The 27,379-nt window shown below is 43.9% G+C and overlaps 1 protein-coding gene across 6 annotated transcripts in view; it reads left to right on the forward strand.

Moving 5' to 3' along the window:
• The first annotated feature begins 16,974 nt into the window (after positions 1–16,974).
• Positions 16,975–27,379, forward strand: part of FN1 (fibronectin 1) — a 53,461-nt gene continuing 43,056 nt past the window's right edge. For 5 of the 6 annotated variants that reach the window (XM_064717597.1, XM_064717599.1, XM_064717600.1 and 2 more), the window contains exons 1-8: positions 16,976–17,195; positions 17,417–17,545; positions 19,026–19,163; positions 21,005–21,136; positions 21,244–21,381; positions 23,732–23,890; positions 25,302–25,502; positions 26,304–26,483. In XM_064717597.1, coding sequence (XP_064573667.1) covers positions 17,036–17,195; positions 17,417–17,545; positions 19,026–19,163; positions 21,005–21,136; positions 21,244–21,381; positions 23,732–23,890; positions 25,302–25,502; positions 26,304–26,483 — 1,237 coding nt within the window. In that variant the 5' untranslated portion in view covers positions 16,976–17,035. Of the gene's footprint in view, positions 17,196–17,416; positions 17,546–19,025; positions 19,164–21,004; positions 21,137–21,243; positions 21,382–23,731; positions 23,891–25,301; positions 25,503–26,303; positions 26,484–27,379 lie in introns of all 6 variants that reach the window. The other variant, XM_064717598.1, reaches the window with a different exon arrangement.

A 27,379-nucleotide genomic window follows, 5' to 3' on the forward strand; every position in this document is an offset into this window, starting at 1 on the left:
AGAGCAGACTCACTTCCAAGGCATTGCAAAAGCCCTGCAATTTCAGCATTTATTTTCATTCCAAATCAAATGGGAATATTGCTTTTCAAGATTCTAATCAAAACAGAAGCAATCTGACTTTCATGCCAGGTTTTAAAAGAAAATTTTCTTTAAAATTTTTAAATTAACATAAATTTAAAAATCAGATTCTCTGCCTTTTTAGGGGTATTTGAGATTATTAAAATGCTGGATATGATTGTCTGGGAATTTTGTGGACGTTTTGCTTACATTTCCAAAGTTCTGACTTTGAGGATACAGTACCTTCCAACTGCAAAATACTTCATAATGGCATTTGAGTCCTACAGATTCTCACCCAGGAGTGCACTCAACACCTTGGGTCATGAAAGAATTAGAAGTAATAGCTATTAAGTTAAGCAAAAAGAAATAATGCAGATTCCTAAGAGACACATAGGGCATTGCCCGGCACTTTTGATGTCACCTAATGAGAAAGGCATAGGATAAAATCCTCTAAGGAGGCAGGAAAAGTCAATTTAAGGAGATCTTCCTGCTTCTCCCAGGAGGCAGCACTCTACATCAACAGTATCTCATCATTAAAATCCCTGTCCTATTTGCCACAATCGTAGGAGTGAAAGCCCACAGCCCTGGCTTAGTTTCAAATGGGATTTCGCCTGCTTATAATTTCATTTGTGGTTTCAACCAGAAAAAGTTGCTGTTCCCCTCTTGTTCCTGTAAATGCTGCTCTGCAGGGATGGATATGGTGCATATGCTGCTTCATTCCTCCTGATCCTACTTTCCCCTGAGTAATTATTTCCCTTGAATAAGTGTTTCCACTAAATAATTATTCTAGTGAATAATCATCCTCATGAATAGATAAAGCACCTCAGGACCTTACAGGGTGAAGCTGTGGAGCACTTCTCCCATCCCAACTGTGGAACAGCTGGAAGAGCTGTACCCTTGGCCTCTGTGCTGACCCCTTCATTTCCAGCCTCTTTCAGAGTTGCTTATGATAAGAACAAAGCTCTATAAGAGACATCTCATGAACAGCAAGGTCCTTGGTGCAACCTTTCTGAGGATTTCCACCCACTCTGTTTCAGGGAGAGTGGCTCCTCTGGAATCAATTAAATGATTCCCAACTGCACCAGCTAAAGACCTGCCCAGGTTATTCTCATTCCTGCCTCTTGCCCCAGCACTGTAGCAGAGGAGCTCATGCCTCCACAAACACCCTTGATCATTGTCTCTGTGAAATCTGTCCCTGGCTGCTTTGCCCTGCTTTGTCTACACAACATGCTGGCTGCTGAAACATCAAGGTATTTGCATTACCAGGAAAGTCTTGGGTGTGAAAGGAAATTTTAATTTCCTCCTTAGCTAAGCACTTTACAATATGTGTTTTAATAAAACAGAGAGAGTCAAATTATTGCTTGTAAATGCCAATGTGCAGGAGAATTCATTAGGGCAGCAGCAGTCTGGCTGTGGAGCCTCTCTTGAGGGGTTCACATGCTCGGGACAGCCAGAGCATGGATTCCCTGAATAAATATCTCCTAAAATTGCAAGCTTATGCATTTAATCTTGATGCAAAAAATCACTGCTTTTGAAATCAGATTCATGATACACCAAGGGCCAAGTTTATCTCTGTTCCTGCAGTATCATCCATCAGCCCTGAAGGAAATGGTGATCCTGATATGAGGGAGGTGTGTCTGCCAGTGTGTCTGTAACCTGGAGGAGATTACAAAATATTTTTATAGCTTCCAGTGAGAATAAATCTTGAGAGGTATTAGGCAAGATGGCATAATAGTCCTGCTAATCTTCTCCTCCAGAGATTGGGTTTAGGCCAGTACACAATGGTTTAGTCAAAATAACCCCCAAAAATGTAGAGGACAATAATCTGCTATGAGCTTAGATCCAATAAATACCCAGGGTGTTTAATTGTGCATCATTTTACATGCTGTAATCCCTCCACCAACACCTCAGTGCAGCTCAAAATGCTGTCAGTCATCTTAAGCTTTTGCAAATCCTTCAGCTGACTGTAGGAGTGAGACACACTTTTTCTGTCTCTCGGAGGTCTGTAGAAATTCTGGCCCACCTGCCAGAAAAATTGGGATACAAAATTAGGAGGAAGTGCAGGATGGTGAGATAGGCAGGATGAGTGTGGCTCCAGAGAAGGGAACAGGAGTGAGCAGGATCTCATGCCCAAAGGTGGCTGGGCTGGGTCAGAGGATGGAGGATGCACCCGTGGAGGCATTTTGGGTGCATGAGAAGAGTGCCCAGCAGGAAAAGCATCACCATGTGGGACTCTAAAGTGAAGGCAAACCTCCCTCCTGATTCCTGCAAGTGAGTAAACAATTGCTATCCCTACCTGCCTGCAGGCAAGGGGTTTTGCTGTGAGTCTGCTGTTCCAGGGACACAGCCTGTGAAGCTGTTCCAATGTTATTCAGCCCAGTTTGTTTTGAAAAGCCCCACAAATACACAAACACATGTACAGGAGGCATGTAAACTGCAGCTTGTGTCGGGAGCATAGTTGCTGGGTTTATACACTTCAGTCAGAAGAAAGGAATTCTTGTTGAAACTTGTTCTATCTGTTGCTCTGGATGTAAACTTCACATATTTTGTGGGATGCTACGTCCACAGAGAGAAATCAAAATGCATGGAGGGAAAAAAGGAAACACTTGCATATAGTCCAGTCTCCATTTCTGCTTTGCTGCTGCACATTATTAGCACATTGAACAGAACTGCTGGTGCTCACTTACAGAGACTATGAATAATTCACTCCTTTGATCTCTTTCAAAAATCAAGAGAAAGAAGAGATAGGGTAGGATAAGGATTGCATTAAGTATGGTAGTGTTTAGAACTTCTTGAGTCTTGAATGCTCTTTTTTCAGGGACAGACATATTAAAAATTTAAATTATTCCCATTAAAACATTGTTCCCTGGTACAGCTGTCAAGAATAAATAGAACATAACTAGGACATATGTGTCTGGCCAAAAGTCACCAAAATTTCCAAGAATTCTCAAGGAGAGTGTCAGAATCCCAAATGACCTTGACATCACCTCTGAATCAATAACTTGACATCTGATAGAGACAAGTGGGGAGCACTCAGTGATAAAGGGAGCTTATGTGCCTCAGCAGCAGAACTCAGGCAAAGAAAGAAGGGATAAGGAAAACTTCAGACTGTAAAAATCAGTGAGATGCTGTTGTCAAAATTTAAAATTCTCACTTTGGGTTGTAGGAAAGGAGAAAAGCAGTGGAATAGCTGTAGGCAAGACTCAGAGGCCGATTCCCATCCTCTGTCTGTGATGCCACTCCTATTATTCTGAAGCCTTTCAACAAGATGTCTAGGGACAAATTGTAGAGTCTACAAGGGAGCAGTAGGAAAGGAATAAAAGATGATCAGATCTGAAAGTGAGTTTTATCTGGGGAAAGAAGGAAGAAAAGAAGGGAAGAAAGGGAAGAGAGAAAAAAGAGAAAGAAGAGAAAGAGAAAGAGAAAGAGAAAGAGAAAGAGAAAGAGAAAGAGAAAGAGAAAGAGAAAGAGAAAGAGAAAGAGAAAGAGAAAGAGAAAGAAAGAAAGAAAGAGAGAAAGGGAAGGGAAGGGAAGGGAGGAAAGGAGGAAGGAGAGGAAAAGAGGAAAGAGAAAGGAAGGAAGAAGAGGAAGGAGGAGGGAAGGAAGGGAAAGGGAAGGGAAGGGAAGGGAAGGGAAGGGAAGGAAAGGAAGGGAAGGGAAGGGAAGGGAAGGGAAGGGAAGGGAAGGGAAGGGAAGGGAAGAAGGGAAGGGAAGGGAAGGGAAGGGAAGGAAGGAAGGGAAGGGAAGGGAAGGGAAAGGAAAGGAGAAGGAAGGAGGAAGGAAGGGAAAGGAAGGGAAGAAAAGGAAAGGAAAAGGAAAGGAGAAGGAAAGGAAAAAAGGAAAAAAAGGAAAGAAAGAGAAAGGAAAGGAAAGGAAAGGAAAGGAAAGGAAAGGAAAGGAAAGGAAAGGAAAGGAAAGGAAAGGAAAGGAAAATCAAGATCTGTCACTGAGGCTGTGGGGGAACATCCACAAGGATGATAATTGAGCAGAGTTTTTATCTTTAGTGGTTTAGGAAGAAATTTTTGCAGTTCCAAAGTGCAGCCCTGATTACAGAAGCAATCTCTTCCTCAGGAGGTGCTCAAGTCAAGGTTAAACCAACATCTTCTGGACCACTTTACACCTCTGGTGTGTTCAAACCCCAGACTGGAGCATGGGATTTTTTGGATCCTCTAACCCTACTTTCCAAGGAGTACAAGCACTTGCAGTAACCAGGTGTACATGCAATTCCTCTCTGCAGTCCAGATTAATATTTGAAGTCTTGAAGTCTTAAGAAGTGAAGGAGTTCTGCACCAGGCTTGAAAGTAGTCCAGATCTCAGACTTTGAATCCCAACATGTTTGCTGTGAAAGTGAAGGTCAAAACCCAGTGAAATTCATGGGCTCAAGTTTTCTCTGTTGCAAAGGACTCACATCCATCCTTTCACCAGTGAAGCTGAACAGACATAAAACTGGAGACAGAAATGATAGTTCTTGGAAAATAGTATGTTGTTTTTTGAAATGCAGAAGGGTTATTTTGAAGACTTATTTTTTCTACTGTATTTGTTCCCAAGGGTGAATTTTTTATAAATCTAAATACACCTGAGACACTGAATGTTCTTTCTACCTTGAAAACAAACTAGTGTGAATTTTCATATACGCAGATCCATTAGCAGAGCAGAGATCTCCATCTTTTCTTCCATTTGTTGTACATTATGTCACTTTCACTTACAACATCCAAAATAGGTGTGTTTATAGCCTTTTGCAAAAAACAATCCTTGCATTGACACCTTTCCTCCCTGAGTCCCCTCAGTATTGTTTTCCAAGTGAGCATCAGGATACCTAGAAATTGTAATAGATATCAAACTGTTTTAATTTTTTTCATTTATTGCTAAAACTTGCTATGACATTGAAGTTGAAGCATTTATCTTTTTTCTTTACATAAATTACACATTTAGTTTGTTCAACAGTAAGATTTTTTTTCCCTACAAAGATGGACCTGTAAACTGATTTTCTCCCTCTTAACTTTCAGTTTTTCAAAGCTGAGAGCTGCCAAATTTTGCTGACTTGAAAAGGACTTAAAATTGAATTTGAAAAGAATTTCAAAACTTGAAAAGAGCATAGTTAGCATCATGTTATTCCATGTAGCCCCTGACCCTAGAGGAAAGTGATCTGTGATTTTCAGAGATGCATTTACTTCAGAAAGGGCAGTGGGCTTCCAGAAGTATCTGGCCACAAGTGAATTCCTGTGGAACACAGGGGGAACAGTTCTTGCAATCCAAGGACTTCATATTTCTTAATGCTGCAAGCTGGATAAGGGAAAATCTGCACAATAATGGAGGTGTGGTCAAGGGAGGATTCCTGGAAGAATGGGACAGGGATGGCTGAAAATACAAAACACACAAGGATTCAAGGTATTTCACCGTGGTGGTAGGAGAGATGATTAAGACAGAGGTGTGTAAGCCAAGGTTTGCCCATAAAAGTCTTTGGTCTTTTAAACAAAGTGAAAACAGGCTGTCACACCAGCAGAAAAGATGGTTATTACTGTAGACATAATAGACCCACTATAAATTCACTTTCTGTCTGGCTTGGCCTTCTGCCACAAACGTGTTGCAAACCATTACAAGGATGCTTCATAGACTTCCTTGACACAGCATCCTAAATTTCTTCCTTAGAAAGTGTGCCTCCAAATTTCCACATGCATACTGCTGGTTTAATTCCTCTGGCCATTGAGACAGAAATCAATATTTTTCAGATGTCGTGTAGGTGCAGAGAGGTGCAGAGAGGTAAGTATACACTAGATTAGGAGAAATCCCACTTGTTCTCAGCAAAGTTTCTCCAAGATCTTGGATATTAGATCCAAGCCATATTAGAACCTGTCCACCAAAGCACCACAGAGCAATCACACCACAGTTAGCAGATAAAATTCACACCTTCTGCCTGTGTTACTGCCTCCTGCTCTGAGCCCACTGCAGCAAAAGGGAACATTAGCTAAAAACGTCACAACCTAATTTTAAAAGAAGTTTTGTGGTCCAGTGTAACAACAGTTTTATTTCAAGAAGCATCTGGACTTTATTAGATGCAAACACAGTTGGTAGACGTTGAGGAGGGGGAGAGATAAAAAATGTTCTCCCTGGAATATTTGAAACCAGAAGCATTCATCATGCACAGCATACCCTTATAATCTAACACAGGGCTTTAGGGTGACGGTGCAGTTCACTGCAAAGCTCTTGCTACTGCAGTGAGTTATTGTATTTATACTTCCACTGCCTCTGGCAACTCGCAAATGGTGACAGGTGAAAAGTTTCCTTTCTTCTTTGCAGGATTCAGTAGTTGTTTGCAGCCTCATTCAGATTCCTTTGCAGCAGGAAAGACTGAAGAATGATTTCTGGTCTTTCCCAGACAGTTATGGACATTTGCTGAGCCTTTTTCCTAAAAAAAACCCCTTTATATTTGGAAAGGCATCACTCACAGATGATGTTTGTGGTGCTCTCCCTGGTCTTGGCTCTTCTGGCACCAGCTTAACAAAGCCATGTCTTCTAGTTCCCACTCAATAAACATTATGTAATTTGTTCATTTAGACTGAATTTATATTTAGTAGACACATCAATACAAATTTGAATATGAATCTAAATTAAAATTCTCAGGTCACAACACCGAAAATTTTAATTTAGATTCATATTCACCCCGAAGTTATGCTTGGACTTAAATTCAATATCAAAAATAAGTTTTGTAAAGGAAGTTTCTTCTTTCAATAAGGCAAAACAAATCAGTGACTGATATCTAGTGTGGCATTTGAACACCAGAAAGTGTAACCTTCCATGGAGGTGATTCTGGTTCCGTTTATTTATAATCTACCATTTAGGAGAGAATTTCACCTGAAAGGAGTTAAAGATGTAAGCAGTCACCCTTAGCTGAGGCATGTCTGCAGTGTTCCTGTGCACTCATAGAAACAAATGGTGTGCACAGCACTGAACACACTGTGGGGCATAGTTTTAAAATGAATTTTATCTCTGTGTGACCCCTGATTTAAAGTGCTGTGACTTGCAAAATTTTTTCAAGTGTGCACCCCACCAGCAAGGCATTAATTGTGCCTGGGATGCTGTGGCATTTTCTGCCATCCCTAAAAAAAAGGCAGTAATGTATGCAGCACCAGTAAATAAACAGATTTCTGGAACAACTCAGTAGCACTGAAACCTGCTGTGTGGCACTCGAGGACAGGCACAAATTAATCACTTTAAGATTGTCCTGAGGATGGATTCAGCTCAGGCCATTTCCTCTTTCCTCCTGCAGCTTGGCTGGAACCAGCAGTGTTGGAAGGCACATTTTGTGTATCTGAGAACTGGATCTAAAAAGCCATTTAGCACCACTCATGAAAGCTAGCTAAGAGCATAAGCACACAAATATTAACTCATGAGGTCTCACTGATTCATGGGATGAACCTACACAGCTCTCCAGGGAGGAGCTTTGGCCAATATGCTTAAATCATGGGAGGGATTTTTCAGGATGCCAAAAGGATTAGGATGCTCCATTTTCATTAATAACCAGGCACTGCGCAAGGACCCACAATGTCTTTGAAAATTCTTCTCCGAGTGTTTTTTCAGTATGAAATCATCTGGTGGGCTGCATCCTCCAGTGGGTGCATATCTGTTTGTTTCTTTTAAAAAGCTTGACTGCTTCCAAGAGCAGGAATAAACTCTTAGAAATACCTAATCAGTGTGTTCAGATCATAACCAATACAGCATTATGGGGTTTTATTTCCTGTTCTGTGTTGATTTTTAATTAACGTTGACATTTATATATAAAATACTTGGTTTTCAAAAGGCCAACTGGAAACTCTCTTGTGGATTACCTCATCCAAGCACAGATTTTTTTTGGTGTGCATATTTGTAATTGTTTGAAGGTTTTCCAAGTGTATCTTAAAGTCACACCACAGTTTTCCAACACACTTTTGAGAATGTTGTGAGTGTATGAAACTTCAAAGAAAAAAAAATTAATTTTACACAGTAATGGTGCTTAGAGTTTGTGATGGACACTGGATGTGGCAGGAATATTTAGGCCCACATCCTGTGAAGGCTCACACACAAATTTAGGGATCTAGCTGCAGTCCATGGATTTGGAGATGGGCATGGACAGCGTGTATTGAGAGCAATTTTGTGAGATTGCTCTGGCCTGCTTCAAAATCAGTGTCACTTTATGATTTTCACTTTGGCTTTTCTATAAAAAAGGAAGAATTTCTAATGGTCTTAAAGCATCAATCCTTCCCTGAGAGTTGAGACAAAAAGAAACACATTAAACAGAAATTAGGAGACTGAGCCTGCTCCCAAAGAAACCAAGGTCAGAAATGGTCTCATTTCAATGGAACAAAGTCTAGTAGTAAAATTTCTGCCTTCCTCTTAAATATTAGTCTTCCTTTGCTTCTCTCCTCATGTGTCTGCCACAGCTCTCATCTCTCCAGTAGCTGTGATCTGCTGCCAAGATTTGCTCTGCTCTCCCTGTAATTTATGACCCTGTCATGCAGTTTATTCCTCCACACTTTCCCAGTGGCAAGGCTGAGGATACCAAGGTACCTAAACACTGCTCACAGAGTGCAGGGAGCAGAGAGACAAAGCACATGCCTGCTTTTATTCAGGTGAGGTAAATCAAATTGTGGAAAAACTGCAGCAGGTAAAGCTCCACACTTTAATAGGTCTTTGCAGGGTCAGAATGTGAGCCTTTCAGCTGCAAAACCTCACAGATCTGAAAGCTGAGAGCCAACAACAGCAAGGAATTCAGTGCCTGGAGCTTCCTCTGGCCTGACAGTGAGATCTTCCTCCCACTGGCAAAGTTTCCAGCAGACACTGTTTCTGCAGGAGCCAGCAGCATAAAGGACAGGGCTGTGTGGACTCAGGCACTGGGACACCTGAATTTATTGTCTTTCAATGAGATTCAGGTTCACCAGTCTCTGGGAGCTGGCCTGTCAGACAATCTTAGGTCATAAATAGGATATTTATGACCTCCAACACATGGGAGGTAGATGTCCTTAGGCTGGCCTGAGCCCCCTGCATTTCAGAGGGGCTTAAACAGCAGCACCCAGAGCCCAAAGCTCTGCCACAGAGCCCTCTTACAACAGTGCTGGTAAAACACTACTGCTTTTTCAGGATTCTGTTGGTTTAAAGATCTCTTTCCCATACACAGATGCTCCATCTTCTGTAAAAATTCCTATCAAAGGTATGTGTCTCTTCTCCCCACTTTGACTTCCCTATAAGAAATGTCTCAGGCTGTTTTATTTATGAGACTTATACAGGCCCTTTGCAGCCTTCCATTTCTATGTCCCTGTGCACCCCTGAAACAAAATTTTAAAAAAGGGAGAAGCAAGAGTCCGTCAGGAGCTAAATTCTTTGTGTAGCACTAATTTTCAATACTACACATGACATTTTTGACTGAAAATTAATTGAAGAGACCTTCTGTCAAAACTTTCCCTTCATTTTATGAGCACCTAATCTTCACTTTATAGTAATGCACTCTGTGGAAAATGTGAATGTTGTTCCTGGAAAGTGAGCTACGACCTCTTTCCACATTGTATATAAATCTGGAGACTATAATCAGATGCAGAAGCAATGTATATCTCCAGACTCTAAAGCTTCTACCTTCCCCAATAAATCTTTCAGACATGGAATGGACAGCAAGTGGGTTTATACTAATCCTGCCAGATTAATACCCCAATCTGATGATATGTATTTAGGTAATGTTTACTTCAATTTCTGCATGACCTGGCTAAGCAAAAATGTGCCTCCAATAAATATAGCTGGCTTGGGACATATTCAATCAGTACAAACACCAGATGCATCATCGAGAGCTTTGGGATATTTGTTTTTAGCATATGACCAAGATATGATGCATCTTTGAAACACTTCCTACTTCACTTAATAATAATGTTCAGCTTTTTTGGTCTTGCCAGAAGCTGTCCTGGACAACATAAAGAGAAACTTTCCTCTTCAGACAGTGTCAAACTATTCAGGCTTTTTTTTTTTCTCCCTTTAAAACAGCTTTTTCCCCCCTCTGTTTCCATACCTATGGAAATGGTAATCATTACTCTAGAACATTCTGCTAACAGGCTGAAATTCCCCACCTTTGAAGAAAAATGTGATTTTTTTTTGCTCAGTTCAAGGGCCTGGACTGGCAACTGCCTTATTGCAAGATAAGAGATTTAGTTTTCTGTCCTTTACATGCCTAAGTACCTGCCTGGCCACTGCTCCCATGCCATTACAGGAAAAGTGTAGCCAAGAAAGTGTAGGCCAAACTATGAAGCACTCAGAGATGCTGGCTGGGCTTGAGAGGAGAATTCTGCAAGAGAAGAGATGTGTCTGAATCACCAGCTTTCCTGCAAAACCCTGTGAAGCTTTAAATCAGTGTGTGTTTGGAAGTAGTGAAACAGATTCCTGGAATATGGGCATGGCTCCTTGTTCCAGGCAAACTGACTTGTTTTCACTTGTGATGTCCCAGTGGAAAACCTCTTGCAGCATCTCTAGCTGAGCCAATTCCTCACAGGGCAAGGCTGAGTCCTATCAGTGATAAAGTTTCCATTTCCACACAAACTCCTTTGCTGGGGCTGTATCAGGGTAGATGGCAAAAAGAATGATGTAAAATGGTCCATGAAAACCATGTATATTGTTGTTGCTACAGTCATTCATCATCTCAAGAGTGAGCACACTGCAAACTCTATAAATGCTGTCAGAAAGGCAAATGAAGTGAGTGGCAGCTGTTGGAAAGCTCCAAATCTGTATGATTTCATGGATAGGGGGCTCACTACAGACTGAAAATACGAGCTCCAAGCCAGTCCAAGATGTAAAGAATCCCCAAAACCAGAACAAGGACCAGAATCAAAAAACATGCAGAGTAGTTTTGAGTTCCAGGGAAAAACAAACAAACAAACAAACAACCTGTCTAACTATAATCAACAATTGAAAGTAAAGAAGGAATTCAAAGGATTAATGGCAGAACAGAAATTTTCTGAGTCAGTATAGGAAGACCTTTGCCATGAGGCCCAGCTTTCAACCAAAATGAATCCAAGCACAGCTAGAAGATAACAGGAAGCCACCCCAGAAACAGTTAAGCAATGAGACATTAGGACTAAAGTAGCTCCATTAGCCAGCTTGAGTCCCATTTACAGGTTTCCAATGGAAGTGATGGGAGGAAAACATAATTTCAATACTGATGTCTATAAAGAATCAAATCTGTCCCTTGACAAAGCTCCCCAGAGAAGAATCATACCTGTAAGAAGCCCTGGCTTCAGACTAATTGTGAGTTGACAGATTGACACAGAAATGAACCTCCAGCCTTTTTTATTACAGGTCCTTGCTAGAAGCTCAGCCTCCACAGAGGGTTTGAATAAGTCAGAAGCAGCCCTTCTGCCTTATTCTGGGCCTCTCTCTGGGCTGGATTCCCATCCACAGAAGAGAAAGAGTTGTGAAAGTCCCACAGGAGAAGTGACACTATTGCTGGGCCATAGAAACGGCCAAGTTAAAATAAATACAGCAGAAACCAAGGAACATCTTGCTGGCCTGGACCACCGGAAGGCAGAGGGTGGAAAAGCAAGGAGAAGAAAGTGAGAATGAAGACAGGGAGAAGACTCAAGTTCTACTCCAGAAGGTGGAAAGTATAGAGCAGGAGGCCAATGAGAACTTCTGGGCAGGGCTGAAAAACAAGTGAAAGTGAGAGCTTCTCTCATCTCTGAGAATGCAGCCAAAAAATCAGATTATTTACAGTAAAAGAAGAAGGAAACAAACAAAAAAAAATTAAAGAAAAACTCCTCAAAACTGGCAGCAAAGAACTATCCACACTCTTGGCTCCATATAATGCTGGGTGGAAGGGGTAAGAAAGAAACAGGGGACAAACTGCAGCTTGGAGCCAAAACATTTCCCTTCTGCATGCTCCTGGCTTGGCTCAGCCCTTTGTGACTCTCAATTTCAACCCCTTATGCACTCCCCTATAATCATCATAATATGTGGCTGTTTGCTTGCTCAGTGTATTCAACTTCCTCACAGCAAGCCAAGCTCAACCCAGCACTAGCATTTATTTCTGGATTTTAACCAGGCCTGCCTAAAACCAAACAAGAGTCAGTGTGGTTTGCCATATTCACTGGGAGAGAATAAAAGGAATTGCACTCAAACACCAGGGTTTGTGGCCAAGTTCACCTCATGCTGCTGGTGGTGATATCACCGTTATTTCACTTTGCTTCAGTATTTTTAAAAGTGCTGTGGAAAAAGGGAGGGTTTCAGCTTTGTTTCTGGGCTTTGAGGGAGATGCAAGTGATCCTAACAAAATGGATATAACTGACTGTTGCCCTTTCATTAAAAGAAAAAAATCCTTTACTAGTCAAAAGTCAAATTATTGTTAGAAACCCGTATTGACTAAATAAAAACAGTCAACAGAATGTGAGCAGGGCAGACATCAACTGGGAGATGGAACAGCCCTTGAGACAAAATAGTTCCAATTCTGCCTAAAATAACATTTTTTAGGAGCTGGCCCCACTGTGCTCGGTGTGGGACACCAAGCCAGGTCCCAGAGTCCCAATCAGCAATGCTTGTGACGCATCCTGAAATAGCAACTCAGAGCTCCAGAGCTCTCCTGAGAGTTCCCAGAGGTTCTGAAGAACTCCTGAAACAGCAACTCAGAGCTCCAGAGCTGTCCTGAGAGTCCCCAGAGGTTCTGCAGAACTCCTGAGACAGCAACTCAGAGCTCCAGAGCTGTCCTGAGAGTCCCCAGAGGTTCTGAAGAACTCCTGAAACAGCAACTCAGAGCTCCAGAGCTGTCCTGAGAGTTCCCAGAGGTTCTGTAGGGACATCAGGATGGGATATCCAAAGTATTTAAGGCAGCACAGGTAGGATTCAGGCATCTGTGCAAGTCTCTGCCAAATATCTCAAATGTGATGAAGAACAGGTTTTGAGCTCTTTGAAGCTGGTGCTGCCCATCTGGAAGCTTCACCAGGGAATAAGGGACTGTCCCATGCCACTTGCCTGCCAAATCCCTTTGTAGTGGGTCTAATGAGAGTTCTCATTTTTGTTGATGTTTTGGCAACAGGAAGCATGTCAGGATCTCGGGTTCTGTTCTTAATTCACTAGTATGTGATGTAAACACCTCATTAAAAGTTGGGAAAACAAACAAACAACCTGAAAGCCCCAGGAGAACTCCTCCACCCGGGAAAGAATGGAAATCTCTTCCCCCTTGCCCTCCAAAGCTGCTGCCCTGATTTTGCAGGGAGTGGCTCACAAGGGTTAAAAGCCTGGGGCTGACAGTACTGCAGACTCTAATGCAAAACAAGAGCTGTGGCTGCAAACTTCTCAGCACTGGCAAACTACAACAATTTGGGTAGACCAAACTAAATCTCCTAATCCACGGACAGCTAGAGAAAGGAAATGCATTTTTGTGTGTTGATGACACCGAACAGTTCGTTGGGAAGGACTAGGGAGGAGGGAGAAGAGAAGGAATTTCCATTGATAGTGCCAGAGATGCAGTTAATGTCCTGTCAGAGAGCATTTATACCCCATGAAATTCATTCCTGTGCTGAGTCCCTGAAGCTGCAGCTAAGAGGCAGAAAGAATGGATTTCATTTCAAGAGCCCTGTTCCGGATTCCTGGACGAGACACTCAGCAGTGAATGAAGCACTGTGCAGCACAGCCTCAGCAGCCTCGAAGTGAATTTTGCTGTGACCTAACAAAAACCACAGACTCAAAATTCTGATGATTCAGAAATTTTCAGCTCGCAACAGGGGTTCTTGCAAAATATTTGGGAACTGCAGGAAGCGTTTAATGGTCTCCCTGTGTCAAGGAGAGGAATCCTGACCTTTTCTCTTCATGGTTCCTGTTCCTTATAAGCAATAATTTTAGAAGGATATAATTAAGCCCAAGTGGGCTTTTTTTCTAAGGTTGCTTATAGAATAACAAGTGACTTGGATTGGTCCTTTATGGACTGATTCACCCTCTCTTTGCTGTTGGAATGTGCTGAAGAATGGCTACAGGGACAGAGCATGCTCCCAGTCACACGTGGGGCTCCCCACAAGTGTGTGCAGTAAAGGAAATCAAGTGGAGAGGTTTATCTGCAGAGCAATACAATGGAGCAACAAAAGTCAGGAGAGCCTTATAAGGGTATGTGCCTTTCCTAGCCAAGAGTCAAAAAGGTAGGATTTCAGTAGGGAAAAAAAAATTTGAATAGACCAAGAACATGAATCAGAATACCAATGGCTAAAGCAGAGGTTTGGGACATTCCTAACCCTTATTTGGATGCAGAACCCATGAACGGGTGCTTTATAAATTCAAACTGATGTCATCTGAAGGAAGATTTCAGGTGAATCTTCCTTTCATTTCCTGTTAGCTTGAGGGACAAACTGACAGAGGGACGGACAAAGGAGCTACAGCCTTTTCCTGAAATAAATAAGAGACATCTCACAAAGTTTAACAGCATGCAGTATAATAATTACTACATGCTTGTATTGTAATTACTGTCAGAGATTCCTTTAAAAAAGAAACCAGGCTGTTCCAAATAATTTTGAAATACTACTTGTAAGACTATTTCTGCCGGCTTGTAAATGATGGCTATACAAGAAACTAATTTGAGCATCAGTGGAAATTATAATTTTGTTTTATGTGCTTCCAGTAATGTTTTCTCAAACAAGGATCTTACATTTGTCCCTGTATTTGTGTAACTAATTCTGTGGAAAGCATTAGCACAGTCACACGCTTGCTGACACTGTCTTTTCTCATTCAAATTTCAGACAAACAGTTTTCAGTTTGTGTAAGTACTTATACTGCCCTTGAAGACCTCAGTGCAGTGCAAAATTATGTGAACTGGACTTAAAGTAGACAGAAATGAGGTCAATGTCAATAATTTAACCTTCATGGGAACTATACCTGATACATGAACCTTTTATATGCCACTTGCAAATAATTGCTAAAAGCAGATATTTCTTCCTCATGTTTTCTTATTCCACTACATCCTGTTCCTTAGGTACTTAGCTCTTACATTTAGCAGATTTCCCTGAGCAAATTTTATATATCATAACCCTGCTGTCCTTGAAGGCTTCTCATAACCCCTTCCTTTTCCATGCCAATTGAGCTCAATTAGCAGCTTGGTCTGGTCACACATTCATTGGCTCTATACTCAGTAACAGGAAAAATGATCTCAAATTGCCTCCTCATTTCATGTGTGGATGGAAACTCCTCTTTTCCACTCATTTCCACTCAGTAGTTCTTCCTTTGGAGCAAGCTAGGTAAAGTACATCCAAAAAGTAGGTAAAGTATACATCTCAACCAGCAGCATTTTCTGACTATGTGCTTTTCACCTGGCTTTTATCAGAGAATTCCAGACATAAGGTGGAATGTGAGATGGAATTTGAGGATGACACATCATATCTTAGGTCTCGGAAAAGCAAGAACACTTTCTGAAAGCAGGTTCTCATTTCAAGGAACTGGATATTTGCTGGTTTATGATGCTGTGTCCTGCTTCAAAAGCTAATACTCGCCCTTGCTGTGGCCACCTTAGTTCTGTGAATATTGTGAGGGATTATGTGTGTCTGGTGACTCAAAAATTAGATAAATCTTAAAAAAGGCTGTGCAGTGGATCTAAAAATAAAAATTAGGAAAGGTGGGAATTAGCTCACCACAGCTCACCTCAATTGCCAGGTCAGGTTTCAATTTCCAGTAAGTTTTCAGCAGAGTAGCTTGTGTAAATGTATTTGTGGGCAATCCTCATACAGGGGAAAGGAAATTTCCTTGAAAAGAGATCACAAGTAGGTGTTTTCCTGGAATGGAGCACGTTCTGGATCAGTACTCTGCCTGCTGCCATAGCCTTCATCCCAGCAGTGATGTTACTGCTGGCACGTCAGTAAAGAGAACACAGAGGGCTTGCAGGAAGTGGAACCAGAGCGTGGGGCTCAACATGCTGAAGAACTCTTATGGGAAACTGTGGATGTGCACCTTAAAGATGTCTGGCAACACTGTAGGCTTCTTCACACTCAGGTTTGTCTGAAGAGCTGCTTTTAGACATTGGGAACTGCAGCAGACTTTTTAGATAAACAATCCCTTTGCCAAGACAAAATAAGTGTGAGAAGCATGAAACCACCTTCCTGTATGGTCTGAGCTTGGGTGCTGGTCCGGGCACTGTACCAGAATGGGGCATGCACTGTGCTTTGTTCACTGGCAGCCTGAGAGCCACACTTGCTGTTCACACTCTCTGCTTTGCGGTGTTCCTTTAAACCAGGGAACAGAACCCCTCCCCACAGCAGCAGAGATGCCCATGGGAAGAAGACAGATGGAAGAAGTCGAGAAAATTTGCGTACAGCAAGGTTACATTGGGGCATCACATTGAAGAACCCTTCTACTTAACAAAGGTTCAACACCTAGTATTTCTTTCACTTTTTTTTTTTTTTTTTTTTTTTTTTTTTTTTTTTTTTTTGTTCTCAGAGTTGATTTTGGACAGCAAGAAATAAAGTCAGACAAAGAGGGTGTTAAATTTATTTTGAAGGGAATGCAACGACACCGATTTTTCCAAGCGAGGTGTGAAAGCTTTTAACCTTGAGTTCCCAGCAGCAGATAAAACATCACTCAGAGCTGCTATTTACAGCCCGTATGTTACACCTCACCTTCTCCCCCGTGCAGAACATTACTCCTCCTGAACGGTGCAGTATCCGCTTACAGGCAGCGCTGCTCCACGGGAAAAAAAAAAAAAAAAAAAAGAAGAAAAGTTTGCCTCTCCCTTCAAAAAAAGCCATTTTGTTCAGCCAGATGTTCTACAAAATGGCACGGCCGCTGTGCTTGAGGGGGGCCGGGCCTCCCACCCCGGCGGGGCTCGGCGGGGCGGTGGCGGCCCCCGCCCGGCCCCCGGCGGCGCCGCGGCCAATGGGCGCTGGGGCGGCGGCGGCCGCCTCCTCCCGCCCAGCCCGCGCTATATAGCGCCCGGCAGCGGCGCCGAGCCGTCCGTCGGGCTGTCCGTGCCGTGCTGAGCCGTGCCGAGCCCAGCCGTGCCAGGATGCCGGGCCGCACCGTGTGGCGGCTGGCGCTGCTCGCCCTCTGCCTGGGCGCCGCGGCGGCGATGGGGGAACAGCGCCGCGGGGCCGGCGGCAAGAGCCGGCGGCAGGCACAGACCCAAACCACCTCGCTGCCGCAGAACACCGCCGCGCAGGGAAAGCGTGAGTACCGCCCGCGGGCACGGCAGGGGCAGGGCACGGCGCGGGGACTGGCACGGTGGCCCCGGGGCGCTTTGTCTGACCCCCGAGCTCGCCCCTCGGCTCGGCGGAGCCGCACACGTGTGCGCCCCGCGCCCCTTCCCTCCCGGCTGCTGCCCTCGGTAACGCCGAACTTTGTTTTCTCTTCCCCCTGTGCGTCCCCGTTCCTCGTCCTGTCCCCCCAGAGACCTGCTATGACAATGGACGGTACTATCAGATAAACCAGCAGTGGGAGCGCACTTACCTGGGGAACACTCTGGTCTGTACCTGCTACGGTGGGAGCCGAGGGTTCAACTGCGAGAGCAAGCCCGAACGTAAGTTTGGTGTTCCCTTTTGTCTGCGCCGAGACCCCAGCGCGGCTTTTGGTGCCGAGTAAGCCAAGCCTTGTACGAGTTAGGGCTGGCAGCCCAGGCTTTCCACTGAAGTTTGGTACTTAGGGTCAGTAATGGGATCTACACTCAATTACACTGAAGATCTGGCTTGGGATTTTAAGAAATGCTTTTCATTAGCGATGGGCTTGCCACCAGAACCCTGAGCCAAACATCACTCATCTCTCTGGAGGATTGGATCTAAACATTAATTTTGGAGCCAACCTCTTCTTTATAATGAACTGAACTGACTCCTGGACTCGCACGGGGAAGTTCAAATCTGGAGTCACTTTGCAGCTCTGGCTCTGCTCTGTTTGATTGCTTCACCCCAACTTTTCATAGCTGTGCAGTGTCGTCAGCTTGTTTAAAAATATTTCAACTTACAACTTTCCACAGCCTCCCGGCCGTGCTGTGAGCTTTCTATAATTGAGTGTAAAATGAGATTGTTTAGTCTGTGCAGAAAAAGTTTAGGGAACGGAAAGAAGTTTAAATGCAAAGTCTGCTGGAGGATGCGTCTCTCCAGGATTCGGTGTAGTTCAGTTTATCAGATGCAATCTATCTGTATTTATTGGGCTGAAGCCACTGGTTTGCCATAATTCCTTTATGTTGCTCTGGAGATAGAAGAGATGAAAAGCTAGCTCCTGGCTGATAGTGTTCATGTAAGACAGATGTGAGCGTCTCAGCCATCTGTTCTGCATGGCTTGTGTGCTGCCTTTCTCATGACTGGAGTATTTTAAGGAGTACTCAGTCCCCTTACTCCATAAAAGAGGGTTCAATCTACTTTTCCTTCCCCTGCAGAGATTCCCAAGTTTTACAGTTTTGAAGTCCAATAGGAAGTTTTCCTTATGACACAATGAACTTTATCTGTCCAGAAGTGAAGAAAGTTGTTCTGCTTCACATCTTGAGTCTGGTGGCAGCACTGATGTTCTGTAATCACTCACCTGTGCATCAGTGTGAGCAATGCACAAGTAGTGAACTTTGTTGTTGACTTTGGTGGGACTACTGCAGAATTTGGGATTAATCTACTCAGTTTTTGCTAAGTCAGAGTGAGGAGGATTAGCATGACAAAGCACACGGTTTCCAGGGGTTGTTTGCTCCCTCCTGTCTTCTCTCCTGTTGGCTTCAAACAGCTGGGATTGATGCTTTTAGGCATGCCTGCCATGTGCAACTTTTGGTTCCCTGAGGGAGGGAAAAAGAGGTTATTGAGGTTGTTGAGCATCATGGGGGCCTTGAGGGGCCAAATTTCACCCAACTTCCTCTCTGCTGTTTCATCCCATGGGGGAAAAAGAGACTGATAGGCATTTTCCCCCAGGATAAAAGGAGTATCTGTTTGAGGAGACAAGGAATGTGTTTCTGTTGGCTGTGAATGTTACTGGTGTGGTTACATGAAGCTGATTATTTGATTTTATTTTTTTCTCCCTCATAGCTGAAGAGACCTGCTTTGACAAATACACAGGATCCACCTACCGGGTTGGGGAGACCTATGAGCGCCCCAAGGACTCCATGATCTGGGACTGTACGTGCATTGGAGCTGGACGTGGGAGAATCAGCTGCACCATTGCCAGTATGTAACCCAAGAGCCTCTTCCTAGAGCTATTGTTCCTTAGAGTCATATTTTCCAGAGCAATTTACACACTATTCCCAGTGCCTGTTAGCTACAGTTGCATTGGGGCTTAATCCAAAGCCTACTAAAGCTTTAAAATTAAAAGTCCTTGTCCTGTATACATTTGCACAACCAAACTCCTCTTTTGTTTAAGAGATCAAGTGCTATGTCCTATGAGAAAGCATAGGTCAAAAATTACTGTTAGTGTCCAGCCATACAGGCTAGTAACTTATGTTCAAGAGTGTGTTCCATCTTCACAGATGCAAGTATAAAAGTAGTTTTTTGACTGGAGAAAAAGTCTGCTCTGCAGCTGATGGGTCAAAACAACACAGTCAGCATTAATGGGACTACTCAGAATAAGTGATAATAAATGAATGTCATCTGATAACCAGTCCTTCATCCTCCAAAAATGTCATTGACTACTGGTCTCTAAGGGAACTGGGATTTGATATCCAGACAGCAGCTTAACATGTTTCTGCAACTCCTTTTTTACTAGCCTGACCTATACTTTCCTCTTGCTCTTCCCTCTTTTCCCTTCGTCCTTTCTCCTCCGCTCCCGTTTCACGTCTCTGTCTGGAAATCCTTTCCTTATTGAGTCACTGAATTGTTCACAATTTCCCCTTAGTTCATAATTGGACTTTCTGTGAGCCCAGAGGAAGATTGCTGTATGTCAGGATTCTTAGACTGAGGTTACAAAGTCTCTGAGGTACCTTTTGAGAAAAGTCTTGCTGTTAAAAGTATCCAGTTTCTTGTTTAAGACACTCAAGCAGACCTTAGTAGTGTTGCCACAGAGGACTAGGAAACCAGCCATCATTGTAGCATGGGAAAAAAATAATGCATTAAATCTAACAAGTGAAGCTGGAGCCCTTCTGAATTTAATGGCACTTTATTGGGCAGGGATGATAAGTGTTGTAAGAAAAAGAGTCAGTAAGGAAATTGCGAGTGTAAGAGCAGCCTTGTTTCCTCATCATCAGCCTGGTTTAGAGCTCACTGGAGAGTCTCACTGACTGCAGCTGGCTTTGAATCAATCTTCAGAGCGCTGAGATTCCCTGCTTTCACAAATGAGCCCACAAAACATTTTACTGGCTCTTAATAAATGATGGGATGTGGCTGTTTTTTTCTTTCTTTTTCTTTTTTTTCTCGGATTCTTCCAAAGAAACAAACCCTGTGTTTGCAAACTGCCCTGCATCCTGCTGCCCTCCCTCAGCCTGGGCTGCCTCAGAGCTGTGGGGCACTGAGGGGCAGGAATCTGCCTTTCCAGGGCAGGCTTTCCAAACCTCAAAAAAGGTCTGATTTCTTACTGGACTGTCACAAAAGAGGTTTGATTTCCCACTGGGCTGTCACACCAAGCACCATATGCTGTCCTGGCCACCATGTCCCTCATGAATGGCCACAGAGAAGCCCAAGTGGCGCTGCCTCAAACAAGATGGAGGTAAACCCTCTCTTGCTGGCCTTCAGCCTGAGTGCAGGATCTGAGGGAGAAACAGGACCTCATCACTCCCTGGCATCCCCTTTTCACCAGCCAGGCTTTGGCTGGGATTTGGAACATGAAGTTAGCTGAGGGGAGAGGACAGGGCTTGGGAAGTGCAGAAAATAGTGGGCTCCCACAGAAAATGGCGGGAAATGTTGAGCGCCATTTTGCAGGCTGATGTCCCCCTCACTCTCCTCAATGTCCCTCCTCCTTCTTGCTGCCCCTTACCCCAGCTGACCCCCTTTGCTCTTGGCCAGATAGCCCTTACCTTGTCACCACCATGCTGTCCCTGGTGTGTCCCTTACCTCATCTCCCCTGTGTGCCATCACAGATCGCTGCCATGAGGGCGGCCAGTCCTACAAGATCGGCGATACATGGCGCCGGCCCCACGAGACAGGCGGCTACATGCTGGAGTGTGTGTGCCTGGGCAACGGCAAGGGCGAGTGGACCTGCAAGCCTGTGGGTGAGTGGCTGCTCCTTCCTTCTCCCTGAGGGTGTGTGGGCCCTTTCTCCTCATCCTCCCAGTGTGGGAATGCCCTGGGCAGGCTCTGATCCGCTTTCCCCTCACAGCTGAGCGATGCTACGACAACACAGCCGGGACATCCTATGTGGTGGGAGAGACCTGGGAGAAGCCCTACCAGGGCTGGATGATGGTGGACTGCACCTGCCTCGGTGAGGGCAGCGGCCGCATCACCTGCACCTCCAGAAGTAAGTGCCAGTCTATGCTTTATTTGGCTTACTTAATTTTTTATTTTCCTACTTATTTTTCATCCTGCATGGGGAAGTTATTCCTTCGTCTGCCCTGTGTAAGTAACAGTAGTTTGAGAGGGACAGGCATCCCCAGAGGAACGGCGGGAAGCAGATGAGGGGAGAGAGGCCTGTGTGGTGCCCCAGTCACCATTTGCAGTCTGGGAACACTCCCCAGAGCTGGTCATTGGTGCTGGGACAAGGGTGCCTGCATTATTTGGGGATTTAATCTCATGGAGAGAGAAAGGTGTAAGGGATGTGTATGTCAGCTGAGCCACAGCCAGGCATCTCCCAGGAAATCAGGGAAATGGCTTGGCCCACAAAATGGCAGAGCATTTAGCCCAGGACATCCATTTCTGTGCTTTCGAGGAGCCTTCTGAGGGACAGTCGCATGGTTTTTAAGTTAAATACCCTTTCCAACAGCAGGATCTGCAAGATTAAAATATTTTCTTACTTCTTTCTCTCTTACTGTTTAATTTGTGTTAGGGTTTGTTTTGCCTGCTCTATCGTCTCACCTATCACTTTTCCCACCCCATTTCCTGCTCCAGCAGCACAGGTGATTTTTTAAAAAAAGTTTTTGCATCATTGAGGGACATTACTGTAAATACTCCATTTTATTTGTATTTGCAGAGCAAACAGGACTTTTAAAACCCAAAATCTTGCTTGTTTATTGACCTTCTGTTCAGTCTTGTTAGCTCTACCCCAGACCTTACTTCTGTCTCGGGTTTACACCAGTTGCCTCAAGAAAATTTAACTTTGTACCTTACACCTTGGTTATGCAAGGTTTGAGAAACTCTTCTGTAGCTTTTTGGTTGCCTCATATTCAGTTGCCTTGGGGCACACAAATAATGGATTTTTGCTGATATAAACAGCAGAGCTCAGAGATGATATAAGCAGCAGTAAAGAATAAGACATTAAGGAGGGTTGAGATGAAAATGGAAGATCTGGAGAGACTTGGTCAAGAAGTGAGCTATAAAAATCAACCCAGCCTTGACAGTATTAAGTCTGTTAAAGACATGTGGGGAAAAATCATTAGCTGTCAAATGGGAATGAATAAAACAGAATGTGTTGTTTTTGAATTTTGGAGGAGTTATTACTACTAATAAAATGCATTTGGCAGTAGCTTTCTTTCCATCACTCAGGTCTGTGCTGTTGTATCATGGGGGAAATTGCAGTATAAGGAGCTGTTCATTTTTCATTTTGTTTTTCAATTACATTTGAATAGAGAAATTCAAATTTATGTCTATAAAATGATACCTCTAGCCCACAAAATGACATTACTCTTCAAGTGTGTGCTGCTGTTATATGTCTTTTATGGCCAGCATTTTCCAGAATCACAGCTGGTTGCTTCCGTGACATTTCAGCTTTTTGTTGAGGAGTGTGTCCATTAGACACATTTTTTTCACATTTGCAAAATTGCATGATGAATACCTCACCAATTTACCATACTTCTGGCAAATGCCCAATTCCTGGTCATTCTAGCAGTGTGAATCAGTAACATGTTTTCTACATTCACATTCTGTCCCATGTGATCTCTCAGTGGCAGTCTGGCTTAATGCATCTGTCCTTCCACAGTTCTTCATAAATCCATGTTCATTGATCCTTGATTATATTTGAGCCACTGTATCAAGTTTCCCTTGAATAAGAAGGTAAAATGTTGTAATGGAAGAAGAACTAGTTAATCCATGTGGATCTGGCATGCAGACAAAAGTAGTTTGTTGTGCTGTCCTTTGAACCCATTTGCTCAATTCATCGGGGGCTGTGGGTTATTAAAGAGATTTAGAAAGTCTGGTACTCCTGGTATTACTTGAGCAGCTTGTATTAGCTCCTCTGCAGCTTCATGCAGGCTTCTTTTGAAAGAAATGGGGTTTTACATGTTGCCCTCAAACAGGTTTTAGTCCCTTCCATATGAGAGAGAGAATTTGAACTGAGCCCTGTGTATGAAATGACCAAGCTGCAAAGACTCTTGTTTGTTTTTCTTAAAAGACAAAAAAGTGTCATTAAAGCAAGTTTAGCTTGAAAGGTGTGTGCTGGACAGAATGGGTTTAGAATGGCTTTAAAAAGTAGCACATTCTGACAATGGCTGGCAAGTGAAAGCACAGTTCTGGAAGAGAATGGAAATCTTGCAGGATTTTGGGATGCTCTCAGCCTGTGCAGTTTAGTGCATGTAGGAATTGCAAAAGTGGGCTCTAGAGAATGAGGTGTGCCTTTAATTCAGGTTTTCAAGGATGAGCTTGTTTGGTAGAGTTGGTGATGAAGTGCTGGAAGCTGCCCAGTGCAGGCACAGCTGAGAGTCCTGTTCCTCACACAGATCGCTGCAATGACCACGACACCAAGACTTCCTACAGGATTGGAGACACCTGGAGCAAGAAGGACAACCGTGGCAACTTGCTGCAGTGTGTCTGCACTGGGAATGGCAGGGGAGAGTGGAAGTGTGAGAGGCACACGGCCCTGCACACCACCAGCACTGGTGAGTGGCACATCATGGTCTGGAACAAGAGGAATGACATGTTTTGACATGTCAGGGCTTGGAGTTGAGTTGTTCCATCCTAATTCAAGTGTTTTGGAGTCTTGTCTGGGAAGGATCAGCGGCAAAGAAGGTCAGAGTTCAGAAGATGCTCCTTGTTTGTGCATGTGGAGATAAGATGAATTGGTACCTTGTTTCCATGCACAAATGGGGCTGGCACATGCAGGTGGGATTGCCTGCACAACCACAGGGCAGTAAATCACATCCAGGGCCCTGCATCCACAGGAACTATCTTTGTCTTGAGAGCATGGCACTCCAAGTTAATGTTTGAACTTTATATATTCCCCTCAGGGTAACTTTCTTGAAATGTCCTTTATTTAAACCCTGCTGAGACCATCTGGTTTCTTTGACATGATAAATACACCTACTAATGGCTGAGCTTTAAAAACCCAGAAATGTCAAGGAATGTATACAATGCTGTTTTGTATCTGTCCATGAGATAGCTTGTAATTTTGGTATGAAATATTGCCTTGTTTATGTGTAGCAAATTTTTTCTGCCCAAGGTTTACATCTTCAGCTCCTAAATTCTTTTTTTTGTCATTTTAAGGATCTAGGTTTCTTATCAGTGACTGCAATGTTGGGCTTCTGTTTTCCTGCAGTGCCTGCACTAAATTTTTCTTGGTAAATGACCTTTAACTGTTTGGTACCAGCAGGTTAACTTAAAACTTAGAAGGTCTAAATTTCAAAATGAGTAACACTTCAAGGATGCCAGTATTTTCAAGGGTTTCCATTATTACTTCCCCTGTTTCAGCAGAGCTGAATTTGTGGAGGTTCCTGTGGGAATCATTAGCAAAAATTCATATGATCTAGACAGCAACAAGCCTCTTTGTCTCTCAGTATTATTCCAAATGGTAATGTGCTAAAAACTTTGATTCAAAATTTAAAAATTGCTGAGTAAAAGAATACATTTTAAATTTATTCTCCTTGTTTCTCAATGAAAAATTCAAAATTAATCCTTTTTGCCTTGGCTCCCTACTCCCTTGGTAATTTTTATTCTCTTGTCACTGATCTTGATTTTTCTATTCTACATTTCCTTCAACTAATTTTTTTCCCCAAAAAATTGTTTTCTAAACAATTGTATGAAAAAGACTTTCTAAACTGTATGAAATGCTTTCTAAAGCCACTCTACAGGGTTGGCAGCCAGAGGCTGTCATTAGCAGAGAGGGGGAGTCGTTCTTCTAATTTCAAAATTTGCAAAGTGGAATAATTAAGCCGCGTCTCGGGAAGGTTAAGAGCGTCGTGCCTTCCGTCTGCTGGAGTGCCTGAGGTTTTATTATCTCAGCACTTAATGGCAGCCTTCTGTTGCTGAGCTTTGAGTGCCACATGTCCCTCCTGTGTCACGTTTGTGCTGCAGGCTCTGGCTCCCCCAGCATCACCAACGTGCAGACGGCGCTGTACCAGCCCCAGCCGCAGCAGCCGCAGCCCCAGCCCTACGGGCAGTGCATCACCGACAACGGCGTCGTCTACTCCGTGGGCATGCAGTGGCTCAAGACACAGGGCAGCCAGCAGATGCTGTGCACCTGCCTGGGCAACGGAGTCAGCTGCCAGGAGATAGGTATGAGCTGCCCTGAGGTCTGTGGGACTGTCCTGTGGCTTAATTTCCAAGTAGAACCCTTCGTGTGTCTGTCAGAAGTATCCTCTCAAGAAAACATACTGGAGAAAGGTGCAAGAGGGAAAGAAATGGTTTGGTTATCTGAAGCCTTGTTGTTTAGGGCAGGAATGTTTCCTAGTGAGGTATGTATAACCTGCTGAGGGGAAGCAGAGCCTTTGGGGAGCAGCACCCTTTGTGTGTGTGTGTGTGTCAGAAATACCCTCTCAAGAAAACATGTTGGAGAAAGGTGCAAGAGGGAAAGAGATGGTTTGGTTATTTGAAGCCTGGTTGTTTAGGGCAGGAATGTTTCCCAGTGAGGTGTGTATAACCTGCTGAGGGGAAACAGAGCCTTTAGTGAGCAGCACCCTTTGTGTGTGTGTCAGAAATACCCTCTCAAGAAAACATGCTGGAGAAAGGTGCAAGGTGGGGATGAAATGTTTTGGTTGTTTGAAGCCTTGTTGTTTAGGGCAGGAATGTTTCCCAGTGAGCTATTTATAACTCTGTGAGGGGAAACAGCGCCCTTGGGGAGCAGCATTAATAACTTCATTCAAATGGAGCTGCAATAATATATGTTTGGAAAAGAATGTGGAGGAATGCCACAGCTATGGAGCTGTCGCTTGGTGTGTATTGGCTCGGCTCCTTGGCAGTCAGTGGGGGTTCCCAGCAGCCAGCAACTTGGCCTGGAGGGACTGTTGCTGTTTTAGAGCCCTGAAATTTGTGAATTGCTTTAAACTGCAGTCTAATGCTGTGATTGTCTTTGTGAAGCCGTGACCCAAACGTACGGCGGCAATTCTGATGGAGAGCCCTGTGTGCTGCCTTTCACCTACGATGGAAGGACCTTCTATTCCTGCACCACCGAAGGGCGCACGGACGGGCACTTCTGGTGCAGCACCACTTCCAACTTCGAGCAGGACAGGAGATACTCCTTCTGTACCGAGCAAAATGGTGAGCTCCAATCACAGGGCCTGCACATGCACGTGACCCTGGTGGAGGGATGGAGGAGGGAGCAGAGGACTCAGGAACAGGCTGCCTGACCAATTCCAGCTGTCTGGAAGGACTCAAGGCTGGGCTGCCTGGTGACAGAGCACTTGTATGCTCTGGGTGTTTTTGGAGGGTGCTACAGAAGTACCCTTGAGTGTGACCATGTTCACAGGGGTCTGAGGATGAGGGAAGAGACAAGGATCTGACTCAGTGTTTCAGAAGGCTTGATTTATTATTTTATGATATATATTATATTAAAACTATACTAAAATAATAGAAGAAAGGATTTAATCAGAAGGCTAGCTAAGAATAGCAAAAGAAAGAATGATCACAAAGGCTTGTGGCTTGGACAGAGAGTCTGAGCCAGCTGACTGTGATTGGCCATTAATTAGAAACAACCACATGAGACCAATCACAGACCCACCTGCTGCATGCCACAGCAGCAGATAACCATTGGTTACATTTTGTTCCTGAGGCCTCTCAGCTTCTCAGGAGAAAAAATCCTAAGGAAAGGATTTTTCATAAAAAGATGTCTGTGACACTTGAGTCCTGTTTTCTGACCTGACTTTAGAATGGGAGTACCTGGTCATGGTGGAGCTTTGGCCCAAGGGATGCTTATCTTTGGCTTTGCTTGGGTGAATTGCTTCAAGCAATGCCCATATTAGGCTGCAAAGAGGAGGATGCCCATGGAGTACAGTTTGTGCAGCCCTGTCACTGCCTCCATCCTGGCTGTCTAGCCAGGCTGCCATATATAGCAGTGCTCTTCATGTGATTTGTGGTCTCTGATCAAGAGCTGGGGCATGACTAAGGCAGCAGCATTGCCTCTTGTCTGGGGATGGTGAGTGTTCACAGCACAGATC

The sequence above is a fragment of the Zonotrichia leucophrys genome, chromosome 7 (assembly GCF_028769735.1).
Source record: "Zonotrichia leucophrys gambelii isolate GWCS_2022_RI chromosome 7, RI_Zleu_2.0, whole genome shotgun sequence".
Lineage (NCBI taxonomy): Eukaryota > Metazoa > Chordata > Aves > Passeriformes > Passerellidae > Zonotrichia > Zonotrichia leucophrys.